Source organism: Daphnia pulex, chromosome 7, assembly GCF_021134715.1.
Source record: "Daphnia pulex isolate KAP4 chromosome 7, ASM2113471v1".
In the NCBI taxonomy this organism is placed as follows: Eukaryota; Metazoa; Arthropoda; class Branchiopoda; order Diplostraca; family Daphniidae; genus Daphnia; species Daphnia pulex.
In genome coordinates this window covers 8,201,977-8,225,697 of record NC_060023.1, presented here as the reverse complement: position 1 = coordinate 8,225,697, position 23,721 = coordinate 8,201,977, and the positions used below count along the sequence as shown (strand labels likewise).

At 39.3% G+C, this 23,721-nt stretch overlaps 4 protein-coding genes across 8 annotated transcripts; 3 read left to right on the top strand and 1 right to left on the bottom strand.

The window, feature by feature from the left end:
- Nucleotides 1–5,929: 5,929 nt before the first annotated feature.
- Nucleotides 5,930–9,373, top strand: LOC124198526 (activating transcription factor 7-interacting protein 1-like). Of its 2 annotated transcripts, none has more exons than XM_046594388.1 (8): nt 5,930–6,833; nt 6,901–7,259; nt 7,325–7,465; nt 7,532–7,675; nt 7,743–8,440; nt 8,506–8,759; nt 8,829–9,001; nt 9,071–9,373. In XM_046594388.1, the coding sequence occupies exons 1-8, from the start codon at nt 6,494–6,496 to the stop codon at nt 9,167–9,169; spliced, it is 2,208 nt and encodes a 735-aa protein (XP_046450344.1). In that variant the 5' UTR covers nt 5,930–6,493; the 3' UTR covers nt 9,170–9,373. The 2 variants fall into 2 exon arrangements, with proteins under 2 accessions (XP_046450344.1, XP_046450346.1); XM_046594390.1 differs by having other exon boundaries at nt 5,941–6,833; nt 6,904–7,259.
- Nucleotides 9,374–9,875: 502 nt separating this feature from the next.
- LOC124198528 (probable signal peptidase complex subunit 2) lies at nt 9,876–10,774 on the top strand. Its single transcript, XM_046594395.1, has 3 exons — nt 9,876–10,015; nt 10,099–10,313; nt 10,378–10,774. Exons 1-3 carry the CDS (start codon nt 9,995–9,997, stop codon nt 10,724–10,726), a joined length of 585 nt encoding a protein of 194 aa, XP_046450351.1. The 5' UTR covers nt 9,876–9,994; the 3' UTR covers nt 10,727–10,774.
- Nucleotides 10,775–10,932: 158 nt separating this feature from the next.
- Nucleotides 10,933–14,048, bottom strand: LOC124198527 (glycogenin-1-like). Of its 4 annotated transcripts, XM_046594391.1 has the most exons (9): nt 13,831–14,009; nt 13,265–13,406; nt 13,022–13,196; nt 12,799–12,961; nt 12,611–12,737; nt 12,380–12,539; nt 11,898–12,251; nt 11,638–11,673; nt 10,933–11,542 (listed from the first exon to the last, which is right to left on the bottom strand). In XM_046594391.1, coding segments are annotated over exons 1-9 (1,431 nt in total). In that variant the 5' UTR covers nt 13,832–14,009; the 3' UTR covers nt 10,933–11,269. The 4 variants fall into 4 exon arrangements, with proteins under 4 accessions (XP_046450347.1, XP_046450349.1, XP_046450348.1 ...); XM_046594393.1 differs by lacking the exon at nt 11,898–12,251 and having other exon boundaries at nt 13,831–14,048; XM_046594392.1 differs by lacking the exon at nt 11,638–11,673.
- Nucleotides 14,049–16,028: 1,980 nt separating this feature from the next.
- Nucleotides 16,029–22,889, top strand: LOC124197672 (calmodulin-A-like). The gene is made up of 7 exons (XM_046593204.1): nt 16,029–16,222; nt 17,293–17,530; nt 18,706–18,939; nt 19,424–19,559; nt 21,223–21,361; nt 21,756–21,904; nt 22,051–22,889. Exons 2-7 carry the CDS (start codon nt 17,444–17,446, stop codon nt 22,074–22,076), a joined length of 771 nt encoding a protein of 256 aa, XP_046449160.1. The 5' UTR covers nt 16,029–16,222; nt 17,293–17,443; the 3' UTR covers nt 22,077–22,889.
- Nucleotides 22,890–23,721: the final 832 nt, after the last annotated feature.

Here is a 23,721-nt window from a genome sequence, read left to right as displayed (position 1 = left end):
CTTTAACCTTCGGGACCATGAGTCCACAAGGTTGAGCCCGCTTGTGCCATAAGATTAGCAGGAGCTATACGTGTTGGGTTACAACAGAAATGTATGCGCTGCTAACCTACTTTCCAAATTTTCAACTGCACATACTACTCCTGATACCGTATAGCTGCTATAGTATCGCTACTTACGCCATTGACATGTTGATGCACTTGAAAAAAAGTACAATTCGTGCATGTAAAAGTTGATTTGTAATAGAAAGTAGTTGTAAATCTCCGTGAATATTCTATGCATCCTATTTCGAAGAAATGATTTCAAAGTTTCAAGTTTCTTTTTTCCTACATAAATTTCCATGAGCTAAGGATTTGGCACGGACGATCACGATTTCATTCTGCATCAACGAATAAATGCAGGAAGTAATTTCAAGAGAAAAAACCCTACACATTTGATATTTTTTGAATTTCCTAGAATTTCTTCCTGTTGAATGGATCATATTAATAACCACAACTTTGATTAGGCCTAATTGAATCCAGCGCCCCTACGTCCTGAAAAATGTCTCCCTTTCCGGCTACAAACCGGAAAAATTCCACCACTGTAATTTTATTCACGTTTTTCCATTACTTTAAACACAATTGGAACTTCCGCGTTACATTGGGGAACTCAATCTAATATATTCATGAAATCAGCTTAATGAGGACCGTCATTTTCGAGGCGAAAAATTAATGAGAAAGCGCGTGGAAATACTAAAAATAGGTTGACAGTCCAACATTCCAGAAGTTGGCCCGGTTTATTTAATCAATGAGCTTTTTGATTAAGGAATTCATTTTGCTTCTTCAGCATGAGATTGAATTGGCAGCCGAAATTTATATGTGCTGTGCATCTTATTGCTTTATTACTGTAGATGCTGCTGAGCAAACGTTTGCCCATTTGCCATGGATTTTATGTTTTATTACGTCAGTACTCAGTAGGATAGTCTATGTTTATCTGGGGCGATCTGGGGTATGTGTGCTGGGATGCTGTTGCCCTGTTGGAATAGTTGTAATATGACGTTGTATCTGCGGTTCCTGGGCTGTTGCCAGGACGTATACGCTATATACGTCTCTTCTGCACGAGTATCAAAGTTCTCAATAAAACCTTGTGACCTAGTCTATTTGAACCACCAACCAACAGGAAGAACATTTGATATCATTACTTTTACAGCTACTTGCTGTTCTTGAAATTCTACAAGTGATCGAAGAAATTACTTGGGCGAATCCTGGAAAACAAATCCAAAATTAAAAGTAATTCTGTAGCTACAAATTTTCCTATTAGATGGTGAAATAGATGAGAAATTTTCTTGCACTTTTGTGGAGTCCATGTAACAAATTAATTGTTACGTGATATGCAATAGGAAAGTGTTAGTATCCGTCCGCACTTTCATAATTTCAGCGGTTTCATGGATCCAATAACGAACCTACTTTGTTGTAACTCGATAAAAAGAACATTAAATTTAATGACCAATAAAATCTTAATAGTCGCTATATCCTGAATATGATAATTTAACCATTTTTCCATTTGGGGGAAGTTGGAACTGGCCACAAAATAATTTTCTTTTTCTGCCAATTGTGCAAGGAAGAAAAATTGCTGACTGGGTGCGCTTAATTAGCATATCGGAATCCTTTCACATTTCCAAACCATTTTTAAGGCTTTATTGGCTTAAAGAATCTTCACGACCATCGATCGTGTTAGGCCTAATCAGAACTAACATTAAGCCCATATTTCTTGGCAAGATCAGGTGACCTTCACGAGACATCAGCGTGAAAAAGAACCATTCCTTATAGGCGTTGGGCGAAACATCATCTTTATATGCATTTAAAGTTGTTCCTGGAGGCTACACTCGCCCGAAAAGAAGAGTTGGAAAAATCACTAGATTATTTATTATTAAGAAATTTATTCCTTTTTTTTTTTTACCTTTTGGGGTGGGGAAGTTTTAAACGAGTATTTATTTTTCAAACATGCAATAAATGATGAATTTGCTTGCGTAAGCATGTTTCTGCATTTTGGATGAGGTGTTGCCAAGGTTCTCCTTTCCCCGAGGGATAGTTTAAGAAATGTTGGATATCCAGTTAAGACGACGACTTTTTCTGAGCCATTATTATTATTTTGTTTTTTGTCTTGTCATCATAATCATTAGTCATCAGCGCATGGATGGTTTTCGTCATACAAGGATCAAGAATCTTCCAAGGACAAGCTAGGTTTAGTCTTACTAGAATTATGCGGAATCTTCGATCCTTATCGAATTAATCCCATCTTTTCGTAGAAATATGTGTTCAAAAAAATATGATCAAGGTTATGCTTCAGTCAACACCAGCGCTTGACTTAATTTAATATTCAAATAGTTTAGTGAGACAATAAACCAGTTTGTTGCTTGACTTTGTAATGTTGCTGGAATAACATTTTCAGTGATTTATACATTTGTCTTAAGAATATGATCAAACCCTTGAACAAGCTCTTCATCCGTAGATAATTGTCGATTAAAAAAGAGCTAATTTTGGACGTCCATTTTCCTATCCATTTATCCGTCCATCCATCAATCCATCCATCCATTCAATCCATGATCCATCCATCCAAGCAAACAAAACATGGAGTTACTGCAGGTTACAGGGGAAGGATGCCAGTTTTTTTAAAAAGGCAATAAAATCCCTACAACTGATAAGACTGGTTAGGTTATTTACTCGCGGGTGATGGCTTCTTCATAAGGAACTCTGGACATAACCATGTATGAAAGTAAGAACATTGCGAGCGAATAATCAAGCAGCACTGTAGATCAGAGATTTCCCATAAAACAGGATTAAATAATGTTTAAAACGCAACCAAATACAACGTTGTGCATGGCTGCAATGTTTTGTGGCTCAAAATGCATAAGACTTTAAAAGAAATTTAGCCTGGGGCGTTTTGCGTTCACTAACCAAGTCGATAAAATTCCAGAGACTCGCCTACGGATGCAGGTGTACACCTTTACTAAAGAATTGCTCACCTTTCTGTTCATATTATTATGGTCTGGCATCACCAAAGGGGAGAACAATGAACAGCAATTGTCTATTTAGAGGGGGGATTTTCCCGTACCTCTGGTGCAAGAATTTTGGTTCAGTTCCAACATTAATTCGAAAACAGGAAGTTGATGGATAGCGAACGGAAATAGAAAACTCGGAAAAACTTTCACGTTGCCAATGTGTCGGAATATCTTGCGTGATTTTCGGATGAAACGCGCATATGGTGCAATAATATTAAGCATTATGACGTTTTGTGCTTATTGGAGAGGGTTGGGCAACGCCTGAGGGGCCAACAACAACAACTGGATGCGGTATTCGACCAACTTCCCGCTAGTAGCACAACCTCTAATAATCGGACGCAGTTGTCGAACGAATCCGGCGGAAACGTGTTTTGCTTCTCATTTCATAGTAGGTGTCGTTGACATTTGTTTTACCTTTGATTTTAATTTCTTTGACATTTTCAAGTCTCTTGAGATTTAGAATAAAGTAAAATGGTGATTATGCAATCATCGTGCCTAGGGGCGTTTTAAAATGTCAATGACACTTGTTCCCTAGAGTAATCATTTTGATGACTGTTTGAATCAAATTTTATTTGCTGGAGGCTTAATATTAACATTTGGAAGGGGGGATTTGAGTGATCTACCACTTTTTCATTTCCAACCGGACGTGGGTAATTTGATCGTGGATTTGTCTGCCGTTGGCAGTGGGTTTAATGTTCACCGAGTGGTCGACAACTCGTTTTTGAGGATATCAGTTATAAATATGATTCTTTCATTTGGCCAGCGGGCATCACGAAAATAGATGAAAAACAGATACAGTCTTCTTTCTGAAACTCCCGATGTCTGGATCAAGTGGGGATACTACGTATCAAGCCCAATATGCAGTGACAATCAAACAGAATACGTGGCAGTGTATTTTAAAAACTTTTTGTTTCTTTTTAGAAAATGAGCAAATCTCAAACATTGACCTAAGTTTGAGATATCTCGTTTTGGTAGTTGATTTTTCGTCACGGAAATCCTTGAAACTTGCTCTTTGAAAAGTTGATGGCATAAACTTGGTTCTACTTATCCTGGTAGCCTTTTGATGAAATCCTCTAAACTTTACGAAAACGTGAAATGATTTCTCTCTGGTTTGCTATTTAGCAGTTTCGTAAAATATCGATAGCAATTAACTGTTTGATTTTTAATGAGTTAAAAATTAACTCGGTCAATGCATCATTCGAACGTTATTTGTGTTCCAAGTGACGTAACACATCAACATTTTGGGAACAAAGCGAAAGAAGGTTATCTGAAGGTCAAAAGTGGCGTAACATATTCATCCGAGCGGAATGGCGGCCAAAACGGAGCGTCGATAGTCTTAGACTGGACCAATGAGCGAACGATCCAAATTGTCAGCGGGCGGAATACCGGGACCCACGGCGCATCCCCCCCCCCTTCCATGGCGCGAGCAAACGAACGTTTCCCTCCCTCTTCTATAGTTGCCGCTATGCAGACACACACACACACACTGAAGGAAGAAGCCTGAACCTTTTTCTGAAATGCAAAGGGGAAATTCAGGAAAAATAAGAACAGGAAACAAAATTTTTCTAGGGAAATTTCTCAACAGCTGTTGGTAGAATATATTTGTTTGCTTTTTTCTTTACCTTTTGAGGAAAATATCTGCGTGACATACTTTCAAATCAAATACATAAAATTATGGTTGAATCAATTGGCATGTCTGATGTCTGACGTCAGTGCACTGGGAGACTTCAGGACCTGCGCATATGGTTAACTCGTTTTAGGACATATTCTGGGCCGAGGTTTTGAGTTTTGTTTCAACACTTTGTTTCATTTTAAAAAGATGTTTAATGTTTAATTCTTTTAGAAATTGTCGTCGTTTTCTCTTTGTCTGCGCGTTACGATGACATGCAATTTGCATTTTATGGACGTTGCAAGTTTCAAACCAATGAATTTGGGTAGTTATAAATCAAGAATCGATAAATAATAAATGATTTTCAAAAAAGATAGTTCTTCTGTCAAACGTTAACGGCAGGGCAATCGTTCTCAATTCGTGATGCAATCGTTTATTTAATGAACAAGACAAATGCCTTTAATTACTGTTTTACTAGTCTCTGTTCCACCAACAGACAGGGGGATAATACGGGATCGGATACACCTTTGACTTTGGATATTGAGATGAAAAAAATCCAACAAACGGATCGGATCGGTGTTTGTCTTCACTGGTACTCGCTGTGACACGCCAGGCGTTGTGATCAAAAATTTTTGTTTCCGAAGAAAAAGAAAAAAAAAACGAAAAACGTGTTTTGATATTTGATTTACGCATTTACCGCTCAACGTTCGCTGGATCGCTATAGTTCCTATTCCGGCCACGGGTGGCGCCACCCTCGAAAACGGTTTTAATGCATCAACATTAAAACTAATTCAATTACACTTAAATTTTGTAGCTTAAATTATTCATCTTTAAAAGATGAATGCAAACAACTGAATAACGATAGTATCATCATGTCCAAACATGCCTAAACATTACTTGTACTATTTGATGAATTCGGAAGAGGAAACGATCGTAATTATGTCATGTTTCTAAAATTAGCCCGTCTCCTCCACACATGGATATCGTTGGTTAAACAATCTTTATTTGCAACCCAGGTAAATTGGTGAATTTGATGTAAACATAAGCAATGACCCCGGTCTTTATAAAAGTCTCTTGTGTTGTCGAAAGAAACGCCAAAGTTTCGTTTCGAGAAGAGAATCATGGAGAAAAGACGAGAGATTACAGAATGGCCTGGCGTAGGTAAACGATCGTCGCTCCTGAAACCTTGGATGGGAAATAGGAGAGAGGGAGGGAGAGAGGAGAAGGAATAGATAGAGAAAGAGGAGAGAGAGAGCCCTGAGGGGTTTGTAGAAGTCTGTGTTATCCCAACCGTTATTACTATTCACAGGCTAGCGCCAAGGAACCCAAGACCCCCATTTCGAACCTCTCTCTGAACGCACAGAACATCCGTTCTTCTTCTTCTTCTTTTGGGCTTTTGTTCTAGCTAAAATCGGGTTTAGTCGTTTTGAATTCCAAGCTTTCATTTTGGGTTAATTCGTCAGATTGCATTTCGCTTTGACTCCGACTCACTCTCTCTTGGGGGGCGTTGGCCAGATTTTACCTTCGTTGGGTTGGCAAGAGGTCGCCAACTTATTGTGACCGCCTGCGGGTGTAATTTAGATATCGATTTAAACCCAACTTAAGCGCTATCGATTGTTGAGGCAAAAAGGGGGAAGAAAAAACAGCGCGCCCCTCCAGGTTGTTTTTCCTCCGGCCAGCTACGAGGAGGTAGACTCGTAGTATCCGTTGTACCAAGAGGATCGTTCAACGTAGCGCTCCTGTTCTAGCGTCGTCTGATCACACTCCGGCGGTCAAATTTTTCGACACCATTTCCAGCCAGTGGTTGACATCACAAAATCTTTGTTTAGATTTTCTTCGTCTTCAAGATGGTGGACGATGGAAGAAAAGTGGATCATCCAGATCAAGGGATTCTTGAAACAACAACGACGGCCACTGTCAATCCCAGTTTGAAGTTGAAAATAAATTTACGGGACAGACAAGCCATCCGTAAACGCCACCGCAGTTCATCACCGACCAACAGCAGCGATTCTTCATCTACACATGGATCAACTCGATCATCAAGTCGCCATCATAGTTCAGTTAGTGCCGGTAGCATTAGGGCGTCCTCGCTGAAACGAAACCGCAAAGACAACCACCAACGGCGTCATGCGGATGCGGACGAACCCTCAACCCAAACAGAAGATACTCCGCCCCCTTCCTCTAATGGTAAAGACATTCTTTCTGACATTCCACTGAGTGTTTAAAATTAAATTATTTCTTCATTTTGGTGTAGTAGGATCTCCAACGGTAAAGACAATGGCGTCCGAAACAGATGGCAGTAGACACAATGAAACGAGAAAAGTTCGGGTGAATTCTGGATTGACGGGATCTGTTGCGACGAATAGTAGCGAACGAAAATCTAAATCCAAGGGATCACCTGAGTCGGTAATGAGTAGTATACTACTTGTAGATATGAACGGCGAAAGCACAAGCCCGATCGTTGAAAGCCAAATTGTCGATCCATCTGGCAGTCCGCCAGAATCGCCATTGCTTGTTGAAGAGGATAAATCTGAAATTGTAATGAAAAGTTTAACTCTTGAAGCTAAAGTTGGAAATACTGCTGGCGAAATCGTTAAGCGACTGACACGAGAGGTAAATCAATAGATTTTTATTTGTTTTTAAAGACATTTATTTTACTGATTATTTTATTGATTTAGGAACTGGAACGATTGGTGATGGAACAAATGTGTTTGGCTATCCGTGAACGCGGTGTTACTGGAGAACTGGAACGTAAATTAGAAGCAGCCGATGCACAGCTCGAACGATATCGCCGTCGTTCGGAAGCTCTTCACAAACAGGTATACTAATTTTCATACAACAATCATTTTTTAAATAAATTAACTTGTAATGTTTTAAATGGATAGGTATCAGATTTGGAACTGGTAGTTCGAAGGTTCGTGTCACAGCAATCGAAAAATCGCAATCAAGTAATCGCTCCGCCCATGAAAATGACGCGTTCCGTTGGTTTACAAATCAATTTATCTTCTCATCCTAGTATTGCACACCAGGTAACATTAAATCATTTTTAATTTAATTAAATTTATTGTAATTTAAATTATTATTTAAACCAACAAGATTGCTGCATTGAAGAAAACGACTGAAAGTTCTAAGCCTGCCGTTTCGATTGTTCCTTCTCTTACAATCAAATCGCCAACTCATCCTTCGCAATCGGTAGCCACGTCGACTGGATCGACCATGACCTCTCCAAATTCAGCCGCTAATAGTTTGGCTCGCGTACCCATACCACCCAGCTTCACCATGCAATCTCCGGATATCGCCTCTTACGTGCCACAACAAGCTGTACCACGTTATAGAGCAGCTCCTACCAGAAGATCGGATGAACCACCAAACTCATCCAAGATTGCTACATATGTCAACATTGGAGGCTTGAAATCTATTCCTGGTGGCGCCAGTGTCGCTAGTAAATTACTAAAGAACTCGGTCAACATCACACCGGTGATTCCGTTGGCTACCAAACAGCAACCGAATCAAGTCAATCCTAATCCTGGTACGGCAGCCGTGCTTGTCCGGGCTCGGTCAGCCACTACTGGAGATCCAACTAGCACAACGTCCGCTCCACCGTCAATTCCGGCTTCTGTTCCAATGGCTCGCTGGTCCAAAGTGCCCGCCTCTCGAGCTACCACAGTTAACAAGGTGACTCTTCCTGGACGCTTGCCCAACGTTATTGACCTGACGGATGAAGATTTGGAGAAGGAAAGAGCAGCTGCTGCCGCCGGTCGACTTGTCGTTCCTAGACAAATGCCCAAAGCCACGTAATTATTTTTTCCTCATATTGATGTTATCAAATCACATAAATATAACACTGTCTTGTTTATAGTTCTGCGACTGTACCAAACGGAATTCCTAGTGGGATGCCTAATGGAGTGGCTCGCGGGGTTGCGCTCAAATCCACGACGTTGAACGGTCGCTCCCCGGTAACAACATCGAAATCAAATGGAAATTCACCACCCGCCGGTACAATTACTAGAACACATCCAGCGCCTCTGCCACCTCCTCCTGTCGGACCACTAAATCCAGCATGGAAGGCTATTGCGCCCAAGCCAACTGTCGACATTAAACGAGTTGCGAATGGTAAATTTATCTTTACATTTTACGATAATGAAAACTTGATTAATTTTGGTATTTGTATAAATTTTTCAGGAATTGTTTTGTCTTGGACGATGCATGGAAACCTGTCTAACCATGCAGATATAGCATCATATCAGTTGTTTGCCTACCAAGAAGGTGCAAATGATGACTGGAGCGCAAGCGTATGGAAAAGGGTGGGAGACGTCAAGGCTCTGCCTTTACCCATGGCCTGTACTCTAACCCAGGTAATTTATCAAGAAAAGGTCTTACTAAAAATGTCTTCTAAGCCATAGGTTTTCCGTTTCATTATTTAGTTCCTCGAGGGCCATCGCTATCATTTCGCCGTACGAGCCATGGACGTCCACGGTCGTTATGGACCGTATAGCGAGCCAGGAACCATATTTTTGAATTGACATTTCATTGGTAGAGTTGAATTGAAATGTGTAAATTTCCCTTATTTTGTGTGAAGTTCTTTCTTAAGGTTGTTGACTTTTTTCGTCTTCAGAATTCTGACGAATTTTCTGCCTGTATCCTGACTTTTCGGCATTTTTCAGTTCTTTGTATTGCAGTCGGGTTTTTTTGTTTCAAATAAATAAAATATACCAGTTTGCACGTAACGTTTTCTGAAAAACTTATTTTTACCTTACTCGAAAAATAAACAAAGACAAATACGAGCTCGAAGTTTCCATTTGAATAAGTTTTCAGAGTAATAGATGTACAACGATGAAATTTTCTACAAGAATTTTCTTAACAAAATCTTTCAAGATGTAAGAAAAGTATCGATTAAGAAATAGTAGCCTATTTTATGCTAAAATCAAACAGTGTAGAAGAAATTTGGCGAAGAGCTTTTATAAATACTCAAACAAAAATTGACAAATTATTCTGAAGAAATCATGTATAGGCATTTAGGCTAGACATCGTCATCGAATTCATTGCAGGATTGAATTTATTACATGATTCTAAAAACATGTTATTATCAACTCAAGTTTTCGCGCATTACAGTGATATGTTTATTGATTGAATCTTGATTTATTATCACTGAATGTGATTATGTGAATGTGGATTACTGGGATTGGATTGAACATTGAAGAAGTGAACGAAATAAAAATGAACTTGAATGCGGATTCGTTCAGTCTGTAATCATTACCGTGTGGCAGCGTTGGATGAATGAAACGTCAGAGACCAAGACGTCAGCATAGACTTTTCCGAAAATAAATTTCTACCACACAAACAGAGAAATGGCCGGTCAAAGCGAACAGGTTTGTATACGTTCACGTCAAGTTTTCTTTCAAAATCTCTTTAATAGTGTTGAAAAGTAGTAACCTTGTTATTTTGTTTTCAGAAAGAACCGGCGAAAGTACTTAAAGTGAACAAGTGGGATGGTGCCGCTGTCAAGAACGCTCTCGATGATGCTGTCAAAGAAGTTTTGGTTGATAAATTCAACTATACTGAAAATTTTGCTCTAGTCGATGGACGATTAGCTATTTGCACGCTCGCTGTCGGAATTGCTGGCTTTGCCTTGTTGTGGGATTATTTACATCCGTTTCCAGAATCCAAGTAATGTCATTGTTGACTTTCACAGACATATTGGAAATTAATTACTTATTTATTACTTTTGCAGGATTGTTTTACTGGCTTGTGTGCTGGGTTACTTTCTGTTGATGGGAGTACTGACCCTCTACACCACGCACAAAGAAAAAGGAATTTTCGTGTCTGTTTACCAAAAAGATCCTGCCGGAGTTGACCCTGTGAATTCCTGGGAAGCTAGCTCTTCTCTAAACAAATATGATGATCAGTATGAATTAGTTTTATCTTACAAGGATGGAAAAACTAAAAAGGTTAGGGAAGCAAAATCCAAGAGATCTGTTGCTCAGTATTTTGATTGTAATGGTGTATTGTTGATGGAATATGTTGAACCTGAAGTCTCAAAGCTTCACAATGGTTTGTTGTCTGGGCGTAAGAATAAATAAATTCTACAAATTCGGTGCAATTAAACTGAATTTCAAATTTGAAAACAAGATTCCTTTTATTCTGTGTATTACCATGATACCTTTGACATTGTTAAGTGCATTAAGAATTTTACCCTATAATCCACACTTTATTATATTAAGATTATTTTATTCACCAAAACTAAACGTTATGAATTAGCGGCTCTTTTAACGACATACAATGTTCATTTGAGAAGCCATACTACATTATTATTAGATCCTCATTTTAGATTTTACATATTTGAACTTGTTAACATTTGATATTCATATTTTTGGAAAGATGTATCCATGTATAACATTAAAGAAAAACCAACAGAAAAATTCACGACCCAGAAGAAGTACAAGAAAATATTCCTCGGTTGACTCTACTTAAGCTCCAACACACGAAAAGATTCGATTCGAGAGAAACAGCCACAGGACAAGTTAGTAAAAGCAATAAAAGTATTGGCGGCGGCAAGTATGGCTTCTCCGGCATTCGTACGAAATGTAGATTTTATTTTTCTTTTGCAATTCGTATGACTCGATTTAAGGTTTCTGTTGGCTTTCGAGTGTCTTTGCGATTTTCTCCATAATTTTATCAAACGAGTCTCTTCCAGTGTAGTCGACACATCCTTGTTCCCAGGCCTCCCGGGAACTCGGAGCAGACGAAACGGCAGCCGCCGCAGCTTCCCCTCCTGTGGCAACCGCTACGTGTTGAGGGCTGCCTTGCGGTTGACTATGATGTTGTTCTTCCTTGCTAACAACCTGCTGCCTCTCGTCTTTGACAACAAGCTGCGAGAATTGGGCTGCAACTCCAGTCTACAAAACGTTGATACACAATTAATAAAGGAATGTTTTTTAAAAACAAAAATGAGAAAAGAAGTGAATCATTAATGGCCAGAATGGATACTTACACTATCCTCCGCCGGCACTATTGTGGGCAAGCTTAACTTGTAAGAAAAAGAAGAAAGAAGAAGGAAATAAAGACTGTGTCTAGTGTTAGTTTGCAAGTTGTTAGTGAAAGACTGTGAAGGTGACCGTGATGTGACTAATAATTTCCAGCTTCAGGAACTACCGACGAGAACTATTGTACCCCTACTCTTGTGTACGTGAAATACGAACCGACGTGAAACCATGGCAGTATTCCAAACAAAACCAATTTTGGTCGACTTACATGTTCGGATTCAGCACTGTCTGTTTGGCCTGAAGCGAAAGAGTTGGGTTCGATAAAAGATGATGGCAATATTACGGTATTATTAGGATTTGGAAGAATCGGGGGGAGTAAATCATGGTTTGAAATTGGCACATGGGAAAACTCTGTCAAATGGGACGGTCGATTCAGCATTGCAGCCTCAACCGCAGCTTCCTTGACTTCCGCGGCGTCCGAAAGTTGCCCGATAGGGGCAACGTTAGCAAGGGTCAAACTTTCACTGTCAATATGAGTTGAATGATTTCTCTCTTTAATGGGGGCTGATAGAGAAACGTCAGGCTGCTCATTCAATTGGTAATGAGGGCGTTGAATGGGGAACTATTTTAAAGAGTTCGTTTGGCATATCGTCAATTTTTTACGAATATTCAGTTTTAAAATAAGAAAAAACGCAAGAACTAGAGAAATGCGTTAAGACAGGTAAGCTAAAAGGCAAAAGAACAACTTACCATTTCAGAGGATAAGCAAGGCAGGACATGGCTGACGAAAATGCTCCACCAGAGTCCGATGTGATCTCCGGGAACTGGCCTCTGGAAAGCAGAGGCCTCAGATGCCTGCCATGGTTTCGGTGAACCTATGAAATGAACAATTCGAACGTTCTTTCCAAACCTAAAATTGATACGAAATAAAATGCTACTCACTGAACGCTGAACATGTTTTACTACAGCAATTTAACTTACTGTTTGTATGCTGGCCGATAAGAATAGGAGCCTGAAGCAGTCATGTTGTAAATGAAAGGCAATCGTCGACTAATATCTTTAGTGGCCCAGTCTGCAAAGTAAGAGTTGAGCAAACCCTGGTCACCACCTGAATAATTTCAATGATAGTTGTTGAGCCATTATGTTACTGTATCTAATAACCGAAATACCGTCAAAGCTTCCTTCGGATACAGCAAAAGAGAGAAGTTTGCTGTACGTCTCCAACGAGGGTCTAAAAACGAAGACACCCGAATTGAAGCAGTCGGGCCAGCCAGCATCAGCTGCTGCTGAGAATTCCTCCCTTTCAAAGAGCTCATCACAGTTTTGAATGACCTAGAATGTTGAAATGTTACTATTTTATCTGAATAATGTATGGCTGGAAACATTCTTTACCAGAGTATCTGCATCCAAGAAAACACATTTACTGAAAGCAGTCAAAGCCCAGCAATGCAATTTGGTGAAAGTGATGCCAAGTTCAGGTCTTGCTAACAATGCTAAGTGAGCACTGTCATGTGAATCCATGACATTGACTTCTTGAACTAGGCATGAAACTGCACCAAGTCTATCCCTGTAATTTCATTAAAAAATAATGATTAAAACAATTACCAATGGATTTAAAAAAAATTAAAGAATTACCTCATTGCAGTGCTGACTTGATCAGTTATCATGACAACTAGTGGCCTTGTTGTATTTGCAGACTTTAAAGAGTGTGCGAGCACCAAGGCTCCCACGGCGTAGGAATCATTTGTTGCCAATGTGACCCATGCTTCAGCTGCCACTGTAATGTAATGAGAAAATTCATTAGAACCCATAAGATTGATGCAGTGTAGGGACAAGGTCAGCCTACTTTACAGCAACTATTTTTAGCTTGTTGTTTTGTTGCAGATTACAGAACATTCCAAAACAAAAGCACAAAAAGAGCAAAAATATACTACTGATGTAATAGCAATGCCTTGTAATGCCATGCAACTGGCAAACTCAAACATTTTCTTGGTAAAAAAATTCGGCGAATTATTAAATGAGGGCACATGACCATAGTTAAATTTAGCCGTTCTGTCATGCCGGTTGCTCCAGACACCATGAAGTATATATAATATCATGGTCTCGTCAGTTCAAGTTCCTTAAGCAAGCGTAGCATGGCATTTCTTATATATTACTAGAGGAATTTCCAAAGAAAATGACAAAAATTATTGAATACTTACTGATTGTAATTTGTGCGTGTTTGACTGATTGCAGATGCTTGTGACAAAGAACGAAAACTAATAAGGGGTTGCTTTGACGGCGCTGTTACTACGTCTGAGAGAATATGAGAAGATCAGACGAACAGAACAAAACTCACCAGCAGAACTCCCGCTCGAGGAGTTTTGGATCTTTTTAACCGGTTTTTCGTCGTCTTGGAAGGGAGAAGAAATTCAACCGCGGATCGAAATTCAGGCCAGCATCTAGCGGTCAACAAATGAACTTCACACATAAAAGACAAAATGATTCTTGTTGTCAAGGGCAATTGGCACGTGATTGGCAAATGATTTTTTTTATGTTTCCGTCATTTTCTTAAGCCAAAAAAGGTTGAGAACGTCTAATCAATTCAAGGTTATATTCCCATAAATACAGTGTCTGGGTTTATAGCTCGGCACGTGACGTTTTTTAGAATTTCGATGTAACTACATCTTTACCTGTAAATGAATTTTTCGCAGAACAATGCAAGTCTTTTGCGTTAAATTCTATTTCATATATTTTTTTTTTTAGATTTATCTTTAATCATTTTCATGACATCTTTTTAAAAAGTCACTGAACGTGGTTGATCTGAAAAATCTGCGCAGTAGTTCAATTACGTGGGCGGCGGGCCGTGCTTGAGTGACCGTGAAGGCCGAAATAAGCAGATTACTACAGAGTGCTCTGAAGTGTCTTGTCTAGTCAGTAATCTAGCCCAAAATAAAAAATCGCAGCTCGCTTCGCTAAACTAGTGCCTCAAATTATGTGAATCGATGTCGATGCTGAATGGAACGTTAAAGTCAATTCATTTCAGCGCATCCGGCCGCGAGTAATATTATACGTTATGCGCGGAATCTAACATTGTTTGACGTCAGTATAGCTATGAAACGGAACGATAGTCACCAGTTCCGTCGAAGCTATAATTAAAAAAGTCATGCGCGAATTACTCTTGTTTTCATCAATAAAATACGAAGCGCTAACGCCTATCTCTCAATAACACTCGCCTAATTTCGCTCTTTTGCCAAGCTTATTTAAGGCTAGTATATATTTGCACACTGACATCCATTTTGAAATTGATGCGTATGGGGGAGGGGACGACGTCAGGTTTTGTGGAATATAGGTGCCGGCTGGTGTTAACCGGTTACGCAAATAATCCAGCAAACGCAGTTGGCGCTTAAAATAAAAATATGAAAACACTGCTCATCTTATTGCAAATGGTTTGGCAAAACAAGCTCTTTTGTCAGTGTATATAGCTTAATAAATGATGTTTTGTTATTTGTCTTTGGTGTGTGTTTCCATTTCCTTTTTTTTTTAATTAATCTCTTTTCCTGACCAAACTTTTAATCCCGACTACGCAGCTCTTTTCGTGTATACATACGAGACTGTCGCCAATCTTCAATTGATTTGTGAGTTAATCGATTTTCCCGGCGCCACTAATAACTTGCCACACTGCTCAACTGCTGATGAGTTGGATATATCTTCACGAATAACATCCAACTGGATATCTGTACGGAAGACACGATGAACTTTTTGTATCGATCGGATCGATCGATGGAGCTGCTGCCTGAACAAAATTACCAAGTATATCAACATCACCAGCATACCACCTAGCTAGCAAGGGAGTCGGAAACGTCGCGAAGGGCCATACCATCCGCTCATTGTTATTGCACGCTTTTGTTTTCGTACAACTCAGACAATTACGGAATACATATTTATGTCTTGGAGTGTACCTAATTATTATTGCAGCAGATAATCAGTCCACTGTGCTCCAAATGTCTATACTAACTTCTGAATAAAACAGGTATGGCAATCAAATCTAACCAATAATATCTGAATAAAAGCTAATTTAGTTCACGAATCTGTAGGATTTCCTATCAAGTGAAGGAAATCGATCCCACCGCCAGAGCGTGTCAACTCATATTTAGCGAACCACAAAATATATTTACCATTTCTTTAAACGTGTATAAATCTTAAAGGAAAACGGGGAAAACTCTTTTTGAATGGATATAACTGTAGACCCCTGGGAAGTTGGGTAAAGTCATAGCTGACACAGCACGTGTCGTTTTATACTGGTTTTGTTTTGATATCATATAGGGGATATACATGTATACGGCCGCTCCCATTGCGCATGTCAAAGGCCGCAAACGGGTCTCGCACAAAAACTGCCATGATTACCGAACGAAGCTTCAGCTTCCGAGTCTCTGGCAAACTGAATTGGTGTCGCGTCCTACTCCTCCTCTCTTCCGACCCTTGGTGTGTTATAATACAGTGTCAGATCATTGCATTATTCAGTGCCTTTCGACCCAAAAATTAGACATTTGACTCCTCTGATCGAAGGCATTCAGTGCTGGTACTACCCAATATAAAACGTCTGCTGTCGAGGTAATACATTTGATTCGCTCTGAAACCAATTGGGTGTTAAGAAAGAACTTGACTATAGTTTTTTTCCCATTGCTTCGTGTATTAGTCAGCTAGCCGAGGCGACGCTATTGTGTCACTCGTTTCCGTCTAGTGCCTAGAGAGAGTGACTTCATCGTGTGGCATTCGTGCTCAGTTGCTTACTCTTTAATTCACTAAAGAGTATAGCTAGTCTCTCTCTCCCCCGTTTTGATATAGACATCACGCACATTTTTACCAGGCGTGCTGGCAAGCCGACAGAATCACCTACAGCATGTCTAATCCAATCTATAAGTCACATAACCTACGGCACAGCACATCTATATGAAATAAATGTTTCCGAGAATACAAGTCTTCGACGGACACTCAAACTCATATAATAGGTTTTTTTTTCTGATACACGTTTGATCGATTTCGGTCGCATCGTGATATATATATTTTCTTTTTATTGATGTCCAACATTTCTTTCATTTCCGGTTGTCACTCTGTCGTGATTGAAAAATTTCAATTGTCAATATGACAACTTCGAATGGATGGTTATTGATTTTGACATCCGTATCTCAATATTAGCTAGATTTTCTGAATTGTGCTGCTATTTTAGCCGGACGCTGCTTATTATTAGTTGCTAGTAGTCTATACTCTGCTAATATTATCTCAGTTTCTTGACGATAAAAACGATGCTAATTAGACCTATCAATATAATACAAGTTTCCGACAATATAGAAATCCAGGAAATCATTAACATGCGCTTGCTATAGTTGTGCTATTATTTTGAAGGCCTAACAAAAATATCTAGGACAAAGAACGCGATTGACAAGCCAACTATGAACACAAGGCTTCCTCGATTAGTCATTTCAAATAGCTCGCATCTTCTTCTTCTTCGCTCAGAATGTGATGAAGTAGATATATGAAATTCTCTATCAACGATTCTATTGTCAGTTGTGCGGAAGAGCTTATTTCGTCGTGTGTATATTTGTGGAGAACTTGACATGACCATGTGCTCCCCCAACTTCTATTATAGTCAAAAGCAATAAAGAGAAAACTTTGAAATGCAGAGAGAAGCCGCTGCCACCGCCGCCGCCACCGCTGACTTGGTGTTGTTGGACGAACGTCAACTCATCACAACACACACAGCACATAGAGCCATAGAGGACTTCCACAAATTCTTCGAATCAGGGAAAACAATTGCTCACACTAGTATACATCATGGCGTTCGCTGCAGCTCGTATGATTCTCAAAGACAAGCGGAGGAAACCTTCACGTGAAGAGTATTCGCCCAGAAACCGAAGCAAGGTAGTATATGTATATAATACGGTCTCGTTCGCTTTCGAGTGCTGTGTGCAACACGGATATTTGTGTGTGTGCTGTGTGCTGCTAACACGCAGAGAGCTCGCCCTCTGCGTCTAATAACCAGAAAAAGCAATTAATGGGGTAGTAGTAGTAGTAGTAGTATAGCCGGCGTTCTCATCATCTTGTATAATGTGCGTTACAGTTGACGCATATAGATGGACGGCTATGGTATTATATAAATGTTATACAGCTGCCAATGATGACTGTTTCTCGCTGATGGTCAGCAGCTATAATCTCAGATATAACCAACTATAATTTTCTTTTTTTTAAACGGCGCGGCGGCCAAGTATTATATTACCCGGGCTATATTATACATTACGCCGTGTTTTCGGCACAAATATAAAATCTGGGCACATATAAGAGGGACGACGTATATAATATAAGAAAAATCTGTACCTTCATAACCCAAGAAGAAGACGCTCCGTCGTCACCTGATGGTCTCATGGCAGGCTGTATAAGGCTATATGGACCATTTATCGATCGTAGCCATATTCCCTAGTCTCTTCTATTGTGGGCTTTTTACAGAATGAGAAAATGCCGAGACAACATCCCTTGGTCCCCCCCCCCCTCCCTTTTCCTCAGGGGGCTAATGTTTTCACTGTTCACCCAAGTGCAGTGGGAGTGTTGCCTGTATATATACAACTGAATGAATGAATGAATGATTTCCAACAACTCAATTTGGTAATCAGCAGTAATCCGTATTTCCTAAGTGTCGTAATGTCTTCTTTTCTTGTCCAAAATCGATCGAGCAACTTTCCTAGAGAGATACATACACACACAGGCAGCAGCATTAACTCTCTGCTAAGACGCAATATCTCTCCGTACAGTCCCGTATATCCTATCTGTCGCTCCTCCACGTCGCTCGATCCCTTTGTTCTTGTCAGCCTCGTCGCACCGTATCAACGCTCAAAAACTTAATTTGCTGAAACAATCGTCTTGTGGAAAGATGCCTTTTATGTATTATTTTTTGTCGTCCTTCTTTCTTATTATTCTTTTATGTGTACACGCTTGATGGGCAGAATTTTGCTTTTATGTGTACACACAAAACAACTGGAGCCAGCGGTATCCCCGCGTTGACGTTATATGCTGCTGTGAGTTATGATTTTGTCGGCATATAGGCTCGGGGCAAACAGTCGGAAGGATCAATACACCTGTCAACAATTAACCAGCCAGTTGGGTCCCCTAAGCCGCCTCTTACAAAGAGCAATGATCCCGGAGCCAAGAGCAACTGCCAGCAGTCAGCCAAGTCGTCAGGCAAGAATTCCGGCAATAACCGTAACAATCAAAAGGCCAGCAGCAAGAAGCCCTGCAACAGCAACAATCAACATGACCTAACTGTCACTATTGACTTGGTAATTTTATCCTTTTAATATTGACTTTATATCTATAGGATATGAGATATATATATTTGTTTAATTGGCCAGTCTATATAAGAGAGAACGGCATCAGACATCATATATCTAGATATTTGTTATAAATTTGACTGTGATTGTAAATTATTGAGTAGTATGCACTATTAATCACGATTATAATTCAAAATTGACTCAGCTGTTCATTTTCTAACTGAACCAATTTTAGATTAGATTTGAAAGAATTTTGTGATGCTCGTGGCTGAAAATTATCTATTTAGTCCGTCTATATCTTGCCATTAGCTCTATATCATTATTAACATGATTAGAAAATTCCTTCATTGATTCACAGTTGTGTAGAATGTGCATGTTTGAACAAAAGAAGGTATATATCTTTTCAGCGTGTATATAGGCTAGAGAAGCTTTTGTCTGCCTACATCATAAAAGGCCCCCCAAGTTATTATACAGCATCTCTTGTTCCCGGCAGTCGGAGCATGGACTAACAGAAGATCAAGTTGCAGATTTCAAAGAAGCCTTTATTGCAATAGATAAAGACGAAGACGGCCTAATTACTGTGACAGAGCTGGGGAAAGTAATGAAATCCCTTGGCCAACGATCGACAGGTAATACGAATGATGAATCTGAAACCTCATCATTAGACCGTATAACGTGATATTGTCATTTCCAGATATAATTGCGTCACAGCCTTCTCATATGCTTTTGTTTGTTTTTTTAATTGGCATATCCGGTGTAGCCTAATTAACTTGCATTTCAATCCGTTTTTGTCTATACGCGGGCGGGAAATCTAAGAAGGAAATCTACTAAAAAAGAAAGAAAAAAGTTTTTTTTGAACGACCTTGTTATAGACATCTAACATGCAAACAGATCAATCTTTGCTCTGTTATTGCGTGTGTGCTGTGGGAAGGCTTTAAAGAGGTTTCCCATATCGATTAGAAACAACGACGGATGTATTGATCGTTGACCATTTTCAACTATTATCGATCGCGTGTATAAAATCGTAGAAGATGATGTTAAACTTGGCCTGCGATGTAGAACGAATAAGGGTTATTATTTTGGCCTGCTTGTGATTTCGTTATAGATTTTTATGATTCACTCTCTGTTGAAGATAGCAGCTAGAGTAGTTCTTCGTCGACATATGCTGTACATTCTGTGTGCGTTTTATGTTCCATATAGCCTATATAGTAGCACTTTCTATAGGCAATAGCTAGTTTTGGCAGCTTAAAACAAAAAGATACACATATAGGCCTGCATGCTTTTTCTTTAGTCGCACAAAGTGGAAAGCCAAATCGATATGTATCACGATGTCTGAATGGGTAGATTTCACACAACAACATAGAGTAGAACAACAATCTTTCTTTTTGTCTATCATATAAAAACCACATCTGCAAGTTATTTTCTTTTTGTAAAACATCGCGATAAAATTGATGAATACGGAACGATCTGCTATAATCAATTATTTGGTCTAGCGCGCTGCGGTTTTTAACACAGCACCCACGACAAGGGAGAGTGACGGCTTTGAATAAGTAAAAGACAATGAATTAATAACCGACCGAACTCTCATCAGGATTATGCACTGCGTCATGCACTAAATAGTCTCCTTATTAATTCACCTTTCTCATGAAACCCCATTATATTGAAATCCCCAAAGAATTCGCAATTAGACAGCAGCCGCTTATATAGAACAAGAATAACACAGTCTATAGGACTTATATATCTGTGTAATAGAACACGTGAAATCTATTACCGTGCTAATACCAGGGATTCCAGAATCGATCCGTATAGACGCATCGGCTTTGAACATTGTATTTGTAACATTGCTCGTTCGACGTTTCTCAAAGTATTTCCGACGGGATTTATATATCTGTAACGTACAAGCGCAAAGGTCTCGCAAGTCCCTTTAAAAAAGAAGGGCCTGTCGAATTCCGTGGATTCCGTACAGGTTCCAAATCTCTTCCCACGGGATCTTTAAAAAAAAATAAGACAAAACGGGATTCCAGAATTGCACACTTAAAGTGTATAGATTGTAGCTATATAAAGCCGGAGAACTTTGCAAGCTCCTTTGGATAATACCTATAAGGCCGAAATAACAAGCAAACGTATAATCTTTTTAAGAGGGGGTTGTCATGGCGATATAGGATATAGTCTATCTGTATATCAGGAATGCTCTTGTCACGGTTATGTAATTCTCACAAACAGTGCAAAAGAAATAACAAATTAAGAAAAAGTTGATTCGAAATTTATTTTATGAACATTTTCTATTAAAAGACAAAGAGTTGAAGACTCTGGTGCGCGAAGTATCAAACAGCAATCTACGCAACACCGTCGAGTTTAATGAATTCCTACAATTGATGTCAAAGAAACTGAAGAATGATGGATGCGAGGAAGAGCTACTCGAAGCTTTCCGGTAAGTTTTTAATATATTCAATAGCTTATTCTAACCAAACTTATGATTACATACGCAGCGAAGAGAGTATATAGAAGAAGCGAGAACTTTTCCCTTTCTAAAGAACTTTAATTTATGGAAAATTCCCGCTTGAATTACTTTTAAAAAATGGAAGCCAATCGAAATGATTGAAATTCTTTTAGAATTTGAATCTTCGCGACATTATTAAATACATGCAGCAGCAGCCCTTCAAAACTCCAAAAGGAACTCGCCTTGAATTTTTTAATTCATCAGCGACTTTTGAACTTTTCCAGCAGCCAGAGGCGTAGTTTTGCATATATTACTTTATATTATTTGACAGCTATATCCCAACACCGACATAGTAATAGTTATACCAAGAATATTGTCCCCCAAGGGTGTTTGACAAGTTGGGAGAGGGTTGGATCATGTCTGCCGATCTGCGCGACGTCATGCAACACTTGGGCGAGCGGCTGTCCGATATTGAAGTGGACGACATGCTGAAGGAAGCCGATCGTGATAATAACGGCCGCGTTTTCTATCAAGGTATATAGGCTATAGTATACACACTTACATGTCAACAAACGTGTTTTCGAATGGTTAAATTGATTCACGTTTCTTCTTTTACATCAATGTGTGTATATATAGCCTTGATCTATAAAAAGTTGTGTATTTATTCTATTTTTAAACAGAGTTCGTAGAGCTGTTGACAAAGTAGACCATCATCAACCCACAAGTATACAAAAGGGAAATATCCACTGAAATAACAGCACTTATTTTTGGAAACGAAACGGCGAAAGTAGCCGATAGCTACAGTAGCCCATCAGCATTATCTTCTATGAGAAACCATCGTCAACACGATGGCAAGGCCAGCAAATCACCTTGCCGCGTGTTTGCAGCACAAATCGTAGAGATGAGCGGATGCCAAATTGTCCGCGTTATCGTTCCATGATGCTGGTGCCAAATAAATGTGGGTGTTTTTGCGCAAACGTTATATTCTCCAAATGGCAATATCTATTATATGAATAATATATATTCTGTGTAAATGTTTCCATGTTTTGTTGTGGTTAATGTTTGATTTTGATGTTCTAGTGCATTTTGACGCAGAGCTAGTCCAAGTCATTATTCCATCGTGTTTCACATCAACAACCAAAAAATGTTGTCTTCTCTTTGATGTTCATGTGTGCGTACGTATATTGTCTGATTGTGTGGGCTCACGGGAATTCTACATAGAGAACGAGACTTTCCTAATTAGGTTGTTCAAAAGCTCAGCAATTCACTAGCTGTCGAAAACTCTCTCATCAGTGGCTATATTTTAGAACCCGAAGCCGTTTGTTGATTTTGAATGTTAAATTACACTTCGGTTCAATTGTTTAAAAAACCAAACTAGCATCAAACTACTGGGTAATAGACCCGTTGTTCAGTATTTTCAAAAGTTAAGTTTTCTGACTGTCCTGCATTTTATATGTTGAATCACTGACTGAGCTGCCAAAACGTTCAAATAAACAATTTGAAAGAAAAGATAAAAATATCAAGTTGGACATATTGCAATTTATTTGCGGTCTCTCTCTAACTTTAGCCCGGCACAATACAAGTCATTTCGAATTGATGTGGCAGTACGGTCTATGTATATGGTTGTGTGTTGCCGTCTATATTCGTTCCTCGAAGCATTTCCGAGAAACCGCCAACGAATGTGTGAAATAAACATTTCCAAGAAGTCACGCTGGCACGCAAACGCAGTTGCCTAGGCGACTGCGGCAAAGGCTTTTGTCGTAGTTCTATAGGACCCATGAAAATGATGCCCCCTGCTGAGTCAAAGAGAGAAGTAACCTAGCTAAAGCCCCAAACTCATGATGATGAAGGCATCAGCTGAAAGCAAGTTTGCTCGAACACATAGCACCGACCAAAAGAAAAAAAAAAAAGAATTACTCTTCCATAACCGTAAATTTAGATTACCATTAGAAGTTGTGATACAGCTCCGCAAGTCTTTTTCAGATGTCTTTGCGCTGTTATTATTATAAAAAACCTCCTGCTTTTTTCTATCATCTTTTTCTGCGTCTGAACATGAATTCACTTTGCTCTAAAAGTGGAAAATAAATACCGTTGCACAGTTTCCTATATGCTGTGAGACTATAAGCTGACGCTGATCTGTATTTTTGCGCGCAAAAGCGCTTTAAAGAAAATCTTGGACTTTTATTCGCTTAACTTTGTTCTGTTGGCATATCCGCATATAGAAGTTGTGTCTACTTTTGTTCCTCCTTTAATTATTAAGTTGTGAAAGTGACGGGGTTCTTTTGTAAGAAATGTATGAAGAATAAAGTGAGAATCTGAGGGGAAAAGAATCTACTAAAGTGCTTGTCTAA